The sequence below is a fragment of the Delphinus delphis genome, chromosome 1 (assembly GCF_949987515.2).
Source record: "Delphinus delphis chromosome 1, mDelDel1.2, whole genome shotgun sequence".
NCBI classification, from domain to species: domain Eukaryota; kingdom Metazoa; phylum Chordata; class Mammalia; order Artiodactyla; family Delphinidae; genus Delphinus; species Delphinus delphis.
In genome coordinates, this window is record NC_082683.1 from 112034142 (window position 1) to 112045080 (window position 10939).

At 40.4% G+C, this 10939-nt stretch overlaps 1 protein-coding gene across 3 annotated transcripts in view; it reads left to right on the plus strand.

Annotated features, from left to right (window-relative positions):
* DAP3 (death associated protein 3) overlaps positions 1 to 7844 on the plus strand; it is a 28959-nt gene extending 21115 nt beyond the window's left edge. The window contains exons 6-13 of one of the 3 annotated variants that reach the window (XM_060031477.1): positions 467 to 559; positions 1200 to 1330; positions 2021 to 2101; positions 2190 to 2348; positions 3043 to 3102; positions 3589 to 3678; positions 6427 to 6544; positions 7461 to 7843. In XM_060031477.1, coding sequence (XP_059887460.1) covers positions 467 to 559; positions 1200 to 1330; positions 2021 to 2101; positions 2190 to 2348; positions 3043 to 3102; positions 3589 to 3678; positions 6427 to 6544; positions 7461 to 7546 — 818 coding nt within the window. In that variant the 3' untranslated portion in view covers positions 7547 to 7843. Of the gene's footprint in view, positions 1 to 466; positions 560 to 1199; positions 1331 to 2020; positions 2102 to 2189; positions 2349 to 3042; positions 3103 to 3588; positions 3679 to 6426; positions 6545 to 7460 lie in introns of all 3 variants that reach the window. The other 2 variants (XM_060031468.1, XM_060031485.1) reach the window with 2 other exon arrangements.
* The last annotated feature ends 3095 nt before the right edge of the window (positions 7845 to 10939 follow it).

The following is a 10939-nucleotide window of genomic DNA, read 5'->3' on the forward strand; positions in this document are numbered from 1 at the left end:
GACAAAATGGTTACAGCAGCTCCAAACATCTCATCTTCACAGAGCCATGTCCAAAGGCCAGAAAAGTAAACATTCCTTTCTTGCATTCTTTTTTTTTTAAAACAAAGAAAAATTTCCCAGAAGCTTCCATCAGACATCCCTCATTTCATATTGCCCAGAATTACATCACACATCCATTCCTAAATCAATTCCTGGTGAGAAAAAAGAAACTACTATTCCTTTCTCTTTTTTTATAAATTTATTATTTTTAAAAATATTTATTTATTTGGCTGTGCCAGGTCCTAGCTGCAGCACACGTGATCTTTGTTGCGGCATGCAAGATCTTCAGTTCTGGCATGCGGGATCTTTTAGTTGCGGCATGCAGGATCTAGTTCCCCAACCAGGGATGGAACCCGGGCCCCCACATTGGGAGCGTGGAGTCCCAACTACTGGAAGGTGGTGTTTTCTTTAACAGCAAGTGCTTTAGATGGCGAGAAGGGAACAGGAAAAACCCTCAGTCTTTGCCATAGTATTCATTTCTGTGCAAAACAGGATTGGCTGATACTGCATATTCCAGATGGTAAGAACTTCCCTCACTATGTTGGGGTTAGTTATTCTGTTACTGTGGTAACATTGTGGCTTCAATTTTCTGACAGGGCTCTGACAACTAAGGGAGAAGTCTTTGCTCCAGGTACAGGCTGGTCTGAGTTAGTTTTGGAACCTTTTGATAATTAGAATGAAGTATTTTTTGGCGCAGCAATCCTCACTTTGATAGCTAATGCCCAAGAGCATAAACTCCCCCCTTAGTGTTCACCACAAGCTTTATTGCCATCAGCCAACAACTTTGAGTACCCTTAGACCCTTTGACATGGTACTGTTTGTCAGCATTCTAGGTTGTCAGCATGGATCTTAAAAACTTAAACTCTCATACTTCTCATATATCCCTCCTTGTTTTGTTCAGTGTTGTTTGCAGCCACATTTTCTGCCTTTAAAAACTGCCAGGAAGCTGAGGTGACCTTTAATCCATTTATTTGTGTATTGTGTGTAATGATAATATTTAAGATGGACCAGACCAAAAAGTAAACCTCTGAAGCAAGAAGGCTTTAAGAAATATATATGGGAAACTAAAGTCATCTCCCATAACTTAAAGAAGCATAGAGTATTTTGAGTTGAATACAGTCAGTTCCTGCCTAGTTTGTTTTCTTTTGCCTTTTGATTAGCTCATCTTTGGGTGAAAAACTGCCGGGATCTTCTGCAGTCCACCTACAACAAACAGCGCTTTGATCAACCTTTAGAGGCTTCAACCTGGCTGAAGAATTTCAAAACTGCAAATGAGCATTTCTTGAGTCAGGTGACTAGACTCCCAGAAGTTTGGTGCTGGACAATCTTTTACGATTTTTATCTTCTTTGTGCCCTGAGTACCAGTAGACTATGGAGAACTAATATTGTAGTTGGGATAACTATACCATTTTGTATTTCTTTCATACATTTTATTCACAGTGAGTTCACACGCTGAAACTCATTTATCCATGTAAAATAAAGAGGCAGCAGTAAGCTAGTCGCATCTGGTGGGTAGCAAAGTGAAGTCCAGATTGCTTCATTGACTTTTCCAAGGTGACAGCCTAAAATCCTCTAACACACATTTCAACTACATAATTTTCTCCAGATTAGATCTCTTAGGTACCAGAAACATATTCGTAAAATTATTCTCTAGTGATGCTTGGATACAGTCTCTAGGCCAGGGATTTTCAACTCTGGATGTAAGTCAGAATCACCTAGGAGCTTGTTAAAAATGCACGTGCCAAGGCTTCATCCTGGGCCTTTTTAGTCAGAATCCCTTACTTTTTTGTGTGTGTTTTTTTAAGCTCCAGGCAGAAATGGGCTAGAAAGCATTCACTTCCCTGCTGAGCTCTCTTACAAGGCTTGAAAAATAGATGAAAATAGAATGCTAATAACCTTAGCCTCCTACCCTACCTTCTTAGCTAGGGATGGGTTCATCCTTAGGCTAAGTGGCCTTTTTTGGTCTTTGTTTTATTTTTAGATAAAAGTTCAAGAGAAGTATGTCTGGAATAAGCGAGAAAGCACTGAGAAAGGCAGTCCCCTGGGAGAAGTAGTTGAACAGGTATAAAAAAAGACACTGAACATGTACTATGTCTAACCAGAGACAGCCTCTTGTAGGACTGCAAGCCACTGTCTCTCTTTCCCTACAGGGCATAACGCGGGTGAGGAATGCCACAGATGCAGTTGGGATTGTGCTCAAAGAGCTAAAGAGGCAAAGTTCTTTGGGTATTTTTCGCCTCCTGGTGGCAGTGGATGGAGTCAATGCTCTCTGGGGAAGGACCACACTGAAAAGAGAAGATAAAAGCCCGGTAGGAAAACTGAGTTTCTCTATTTTGGTTTCTCTGATTTCAGAACCCATCATATACGTAGGCTGGGACATAGCCTTCTAGACCATGCAGTATATTTTCTTGCCTTGGAATATTTGAAATAAGATGTATAGTGAAAATAGTATCAGAAGGAGATGATGCCACATTCCATCATCCACTGAATACCAAGAGCATGACAACAAAAGCTGTGGTTTCTTTGTCAATTTTCTTCTTTCTATTCTCTTTTCAAAATGATGTTCTCTGGTCTAAGCAGAGACGATCAGAAGCATCAAGGAAGGGGGTGGGTTGGGGTAGTGGGTATTTTCTCCCTTGGTAACTCTTTTTAATCTCCAGAAGCATGGCAGTTTGAGGAGCAGTGGCCATGTAGCTTATTCCAGAGGTACCTTCAGGTACTATAGTTATGTAGTAGTTGAGGATTTTTTTTTCCTCTTTTTTTTTTTTGGCCTCACAGCACAGCTTGTGGGATCTTAGTTCCCTGACCAGGAATTGAACCCAGGCCCTCGACAGTGAGAGTGCAGAGTCCTCCAGAGATTTCCCAGCTGAGGATTTTCTAGTTGTTGTCAGTGCAGATATCTCAGGGGAGCATCCGGGCAGAGCAAGTAATGTTCTCTTCTCTCCCTCTTTTCTCCCTTTCTCCTCCCTCTCACCTCTGTCTCACACATTGACCGATGTGCAGATTGCCCCAGAAGAACTAGCATTTATTTACAACCTGAGGAAAATGGTGAAAAATGATTGGGTGAGTGCACATGATACCTAACAGATTTCAGAAAGAAATGTATTTTCGTTTTAAAGATGTTCAACTGCCTCATTGCTAATACCTACCGGTCTCTAATTTTATGGACAGAAAGTTCTTATATCTTATTTAATTCTCATAACTGTACCAAGTTTTAAATCTATATATTTGTTTTCTTATCTTTCCACTTGACTGGAGTACACTTATTCAAAACCATTTTTTTTGAAATATTGGCATAATTTCACTTTGCTGCAATTGTTGATGGTGTTTTTATTTCTTATCAACTTTGGAAAGGATTTTGATAAATTTAAGATCATGTAGCAATTTATTGTCAGAGTCAAATTGAGAATTAATAATCAAATTAGTTGCCAGTTAACTGTGCTAGATCACACTGCCATACCACCATATGGCAAAAAAAAAAAAAACTGCAGATGATTAAAATGCATTTTTCTGTCTTTTTCAAATTCAGCTTTTTCTCCTTTCTTTCAGCAAGGAGGCGCCATTGTGTTGACTGTGAGCCAGACTGGGTCTCTCTTTAAGCCCCGGAAAGCCTATCTGCCCCAGGAGTTGCTGGGAAAGGTCAAATCACTGGAAAATTTGTTTACCCTTAGATAGTCATTCTGTCTAAATATACATACATATATATATATATTTTTTTTGGACATAATTTCAGACTTGGAGAAAAATGGTATTCCTCTGTGACTTCAGCTAGATTTCTAAAATGTTAACACTTTACCATGTTTGCTTTACTCTTTCTCTCCATCTATTTTTTTTCCCTGAATAATGTGACAATAACCTGAGATATGATGCCCTCTTTTATCTCTAAATAATGCATATTTCCTAAAATCAAAGATATTCTAGGGCTTCCCTAGTGGCGCAGTGGTTGAGAGTCCGCCTGCTGTTGCAGGGGACATGGGTTCATGCCCTGGTCCGGGAGGATCCCACATGGCGCGGAGCGGCTGGGCCTGTTAGCCATGGCCGCTGAGCCTGCACATCCGGAGCCTGTGCTCCGCAACGGGAGAGGCCACAGCAGTGAGAAGCCCGCGTACCGCAAAAAAAAAAGATATTCTAATGTATAACCACAGCACAATTTTCAAAATCAGAAAGTTAACATTGACTGTTACCTAATCTATAGAATATATTCTGATTTTGCCAGTTATCCCAGTGTCCTTTACAGGAAAAGAAAGTCCTGGATAATGCACCGCACTCAACTGTCAGGTGTCTTTAGTCCCCTTTAATCTGAGACAGATCCTCAGTCTTTGTCTTTTATAACCTTAATATTTATATCTCTGTTTTTGAAGAGTACATGCTAGTTATCTTATGGGTTATTTTATGGGGTTGTCTGTTTTTTCCTGACTATACGTGATGTTAGAAGTTATAGTGTGTCTTCTCAGTGCATAATATCAGAAAGCACATGGAACTTATTTCTCCTGTTACTGGCAATATATACTTTGAACACTTAGTTAAGGTGCTCTCCACCTGATTTCTCCTCAGTAAAGTTACTCTTTTCCTTTTGTAATGAATAAGTATCTTGTGGAGATATACTCTGAGACTAGGTAAATATCCTTTTACTTCTCAAACTTCCCCTTACTAGTTTTAGTTTCCATCGGTGATTCTTCCCTAAATCAATTATCATGATAATTGCAAGATGGATATTTTCTAGCTCCACCATTACTTCTAAATGTATCAGTTGGCCCTCTCTTATATTTAAGAATTTTCCTTTCTCCCTTGTGTATTTGTTTCAATATAGACATGTGGATTCTTATTTAATGGGTTTAGAACCCATTAAATAATTACTATCATTATTTAGTTTGCTGCTTAAGATATCCCAGATTTGGCCAGTAGGAGCCCTTCAAGCTGGCTTCTCTGTCCCTTTAACATGTCCCCATCATTTTTCTCCCTACCTTTCCTCCTCTGTCCCCATCATTTCTAAGCACTTCTTTACTTTTGACACAAGAATATGTTCCAGGGCTTCCCTGGTGGCACAGTGGTTAAGAATCCGCCTGCCAATGCAGGGGACACGGGTTCGAGCCCTGCTCCGGGAAGATCCCACACGCCACAGAGCAACTAAGCCCATGCGCCACAACTACTGAGCCTGTGCTCTAGAGCCTGTGCTCCGCAACAAGAGAAGCCACCGCAGCGAGAAGCCCACACACCGCAACGAAGAACAGCCCCCGCTCACCACAACTAGAGAAAGCCCGCGCGCAGCAACGAAGACCCAACGCTGCCAAAAATAAATAAATAAATTTATTTTTAAAAAAAAAAAAAAAAGGAATATGTTCCAGACTCATCTTGTACTTTCCATGCCCTAGCCCTAAAATCAGCCATTTCTTCAAGGAGCTTTGGTTCGTTTTAGAGGAGAATAGTATTTAGAAACCAAGACCTGAGTGCTAGGTATACTTATTGCTACTGGGATGTGGGTGTCACTTCTTCTAGGCCCTCCAGCAGAGTTAGTAAGTAGATATATGCACTATTCATATATACAAACATACATGTATGTGTGCTATATGCATATATGTGTTTATATATACACATCCACACACATCTGTATCTGTCTCTCTATATTAAAAAACCATAAATCTGATACCTCTAGTTCCAGGCTAGCATCCCAGCATTCATTGTATCCTTCACCCTTTCCATATTTGTAACCCTCTTCTCCAACGATAATCTCTCATTCACAGTGTATTTACATATTAGCTCAATCTTAGATTATAGTAAAAGTAGTTTCAGAATTGCTAACCCTTGCCTCTATACAAATAAGCTGTGAACTAGAGGGCAAATTTTTTTTTTTTTTTTTTTTTTACTTCTGTCTTATTTAGGCTCAATATCTTTTAGAGCAGTTTTTATCTTTAGCCTAAGGGTCTGTTGTTCAAATATTCTGTTCAGAAGTTAGTTTGGGTTAGTTTCTCTCCTCCCTTCAGTGTTATGTTTGAACTTTGAAATACAATTTGATTCATTTGTTTTAGTTTATATAGGATCTTTTCCCCCATCCTTGTCATTTTAATTTTTTTGAGTATATGAACTATCAAAACTGTTGTTGACTATTGAAGTTAGAACTGTAAAAAAAATTTAAACACGTATATGATTATGTGTGTATACTCTCAGATAAGTGGCATTCCCCCCACCGCCCCCCACCGCCCCTTGCCTCAAGCGTTATCTCTTTTTTAAGTATATTTGTGGCCATGTAGAGCAAGGGTAGCCAGCCCCAGAGAACGTGGAGTAGAGGAGAATAGAACAAAATCTCAAAGACCTTATCCTCAAAGTGTTTAAATAAACACTGATTTGTCACTTAACAAATACTGTATCTTTATCCTTTTTCTTCTCCAGGAAGGATTTGACGCCCTGGATCCCTTTATTCCCATCCTGGTTTCCAACTATAACCCAAAGGAATTTGAAAGTTGTATTCACTATTATTTGGAGAACAATTGGCTTCAGCATGAGAAAGGTCAGTTGCTTAGCTTTTTCCTCTCACAGAAGAATCCCACTGAGTCAGAGCCTTGATCTCTTCTTCCCTCAGCAGCAGCCTGTAATTTGTACTTCATCTTTTTTCCCTTTATCTTGACTTCTTTCTGGCTAATTAGATGGTACAGAAGGTGTGGGGTTGGTTAAAGTTCGATTTACAAGAGACATTATATCTCTCCCTAAAATTCTCACGTTAGTCTAGAATAAGATGCTCATGCTAACAGAGGAGGTGAGACCGAACCCAGGTGATTGGGTTGCTGCCACACTCTGTCACATTTATTCATCGTTCAGCACACTTGCATTGAGAGGCTCATATGCTAGGGCACCCCCAGAACAACTGATGCTGTGTGAGAGGCTACTCCAGCACCAAACCAAATCCTTGCTATACCTGTCCTAGTACTTGTAGATGAAAGTGTTCCAGCTGCTCATTTAACCCTTGCCCTCAGTTCTGGGTGGGTGTGGGTCTGTTGGGGGGCGGGGTGCAGAGGAAAAATAAAGGTGGTTCTGTTACTAGGTAATAGAGAATTAGCTGCAGTTGGAATAGGTTATTAAAGGAATAGGGGGAAGAGTATAAAGCAGCTGTAGCATGATGAGTTAGGAGGCACAATGGAGAGATTTCTAAAAGGGCCTTGAGAGATTTGACAGTCCTTAAAGTCCAGAGGATAGTCTTGAAACAGAGGGAGAGATAGATGCTGGTTGGAGGAATAGAGACAGAAAAGGAAATTATGCATAGAAAAAATAATACTGGCGGATGGAATAAAGGGCCTAGAAGTGAGGTTTTGGGAGTGCTAATTATATCAGAACATAGTCTGGATAACGTAGCCTTTGACTACAGAATTTGCTAAGTAACACAATGCTACAGGAGAAAACTGCCAGTTTTCTGTTTGGCTCCATTTTAGCTCATACAGAAGAAGGGAAAAAGGAGTTGCTGTTCCTAAGTAATAGGAATCCTGGGCAGCTGGAGCGGCTCTGTGCCTACCTCTAAGCCATGGTCACAAGGTACGTGGAAGACAATGGACCTTTCTTCTAATGGACCCAATCAGATGGGGGAGTCCTGCAGTACACAAGAAGAGCAGCCAGGCACGTGCACTTATGGGATTGGACAGGACTGCAGTCAGCTCCCAGCCTTCGTTGCAGTGGGTTCCTTGTGATGTGACTGTGGTGGCAATAAGATGTCCTGAAACTAACATCAGTTTATTAGTTGTGGTTTTCACATTTTAAATAATCATGTAGCTTTTCCTAAAAAATTAAATTATCTTTCTTAAAGTGTTGTGTTATATTTATAAGATGGAAAGAGCCTTCAGATTGGCCAAATTGAATTTCTTTGGCATTCTGCTTGTTGAGACTAAATTCTACAGAAATTTTCCAGACTTTATTCAATTTAGGAGATTGAGACTCAATCTCCTGAACTTCTCACTCCCAGTCCATTCACTTCCTATTTACTCTTTTATCAATGGTCCCTGAGACTTTCCTCAAACTCCAGCTGAGTCTGGCAACTTTGTATAGTACAGCCCCTTTCTACAGGTTCCTGAAAGAAGTTCTAAACCCCTACAGCATACATTGTATGTAGTGAATTAACATCTTTAATCCATGTAGAATAGTACTGTCTGTGTACCATCTTTCTGAGATTTGAGAAAACACTGACTCATCAATTTCAGAAGAGTCTGATTCTCTCACCATACCCAGGTTGTTGGTTCCAAAGAGTGAGAAGTTTGATTCCCAGATCTGCTGCTTATTAGCTAACTGTCTGAGCCTATTTCCTTCTCTAATTTTACCTTATCTCTGTTTCACCTTATGTAAAGGTAATAATAATGCCAAACTTTCAGGGATTTTGTGAGAATTAAATCACATAATAAATGTCAGGTGCCTCACACATAGTAGGCCCCCATAAATGATAGGTAGCTACTATTTATAACTTGGATTCTATTAATGCTTTATTTGAACAATTACTACGAGAAGAGAGTCTGAATGTATATCAGCATTTTTCACTAGAGAGCCAGCTGCCCCTACCCTATCCTCCTCAAGGATTCCCTGTCAAAAATAAAACCTCCATCCCTGACCCAGTCCCCAGACACTTTAGCTAGACTGATGTTCTAGCATCAAACTCAAAGATAACAGCCTTATAGAGACTGCTTAACCAGTTGGAAAGTTTGAATCCATTTAACAGATCCCTTTTAATATAGTTCTGCTTCTCTGACTGAACCCTGACCGATACGCCTCCCAATACAGATAGTCAAGCCTTGAGATCTGTCTTTTCAGGAGCTCAGATGGAGCTCCTCTCCATCCTTACTACCACTGCCTTTCATAACCCCATCGCTTCTTGTTTGAGTTACTATAATCATTTGCTAATTTGTTTCTCTGCCAACTACCCATGGCTCCTCCCTCCAGTCTTTCACTGGGTTGCCTGAGTGAGCTCTCTAAACACAGCACATCATGCAATTCCCTTAATGTCATTCAGTGGCTTCACTATGCCTTTATTTTTGCCATGTATGGGTTACAAAGTTCAAACCATACAAAAACATTTCATAGAAAATCAGGCTCGTTTTCTCTCAGCTCCCTTTTCTAGAGGCAATCAAATTATAGAGACAAAATTCTAAAAAAATACACGTTTTTTTAAACACAATAGTGTACTTACTCTTCTATACCTTGGTGTTTCCAGGTATCTTGGAAATTGTACCTGCCAGGAGTTTTTCTTATAAATCGAGTGCCTGCTCTAAGGAATTTAAAAAGAAAAGGAAATAGCACACAGAACCTCCAAGAGGGACACTGTCACAAGCTCAGCAGCCACAGACAACATCCTAACCACAACAGGGGAGGGTCTGCTGTGATAAAGTCACCAGTGCTACTATGAACATTGACCTTGCAGCCTATACTAATGATAATGGCAGCTAGCCCCCAGAAATTGCAGTGCTGCTGCCTCCCAAAAAAAGCAAGATGCCACTGCTCTTACCCTTACCAGATACTTACTGGACAGGACCTGAATCTGATTGACAAGCCTGATCCTTAACTGTAAATGAGGCTGGGAAATTGGCTTCCATCTTTGGAAGGCCAAGCTCATAATCAATATGCCTTCTTCTCTTTCATGAATGTGGAATAGTAAGCTGTATGACTATACTATCATTTATGTACAAAATCCTTACTGAAGAATTGCCTCATTACTTTTGCAATTTGCTAAATATGGATTCTTAATTTTTTCCCAAATAGTCTATCATAATCAACCCTATCCAGTCCCCTTTTTTTCTTAAGATCCTTCTACTGCAGACCTGATCCTCATGCCCCAATTTTTTCTGTCTCCATGCTAAGCCTGCTGCACAGCTGGTCTCTTGGGGCTTTTCTTCATCACTCAGGTGGACTGAATTCAGAATGAAAAGTAAGAAGCAAAACTCTCTTTCTTTTCAGATGACATATTCCTGTATATAGAAAACCTTAGGAAATTTCAAAATAATCTACTAGAACTCAAAACAAGTTCAACAAGGTCACAACAATACTACAAGATTAATATACAAAAACCAATTGTATTTCTCTATACTAGCAATGAAAAATCCAAAAATGAAATTAAGGAAGTAATTTTGGGGACTTCCCTGGTGGTGCAGTGCTTGAGAATCCACCTGCCAATGCAGGGGACACGGGTTCGATCCCTGGTCCGGGAAGATCCCACATGCCACGGAGCAACTAAGCCCGTGCGCCACAACTACTGAGCCTGCGCTCTAGAGCCTACAAGCCACAACTACTGAGCCCACGCACCTAGAGCCCGTGCTCCATAACAAGAGAAGCCACTGCAATGAGAAGCAGAAGCCCGTGCACCACAGTGAAGAGTAGCCCCCGCTCGCCACAACTAGAGAAAGCCCGTGCACAGCAATGAAGACCCAACGCAGCCAAAAATAAATTTATTTTTTTAAAAAATTAATAACTTAAAAAAAGAAAAGACATATAAGTGGCTGACAGGATAATGAAAAGATGTTCAACATCACTACTGATTAGGAGCAAATCGAAACCACAGTAAGATACCACCTCACACCCACTAGAATGGCTATAAATCAAAAAGACAATAATAACAAGTGTTGGGGAGGATGTGGAGAAAAAGCAACCCTCCATGGGAATTCCCTGGCGGTCCAGTGGTTAGGACTCGGTGCTCTCACTGCTAAGGGCCTGGGTTCAATCCCTTTTCAGGGAACTAAGATCCCATAAGCTGCGGGGTGCAGGGAAAAAGAAAAGGAACCCTCAAACATTTCCAGTGGAAATATAAAATGGAAATAATTTTAGAAAACAGTTTGGCAGTTCCTAAAAATGTTGAGCACGAAGTTATCACATGACCCAGCAATTCCACCCCTAAGTATCTACCCTAAAGAAATGAAAATATGTCCACACAAAGACTTGT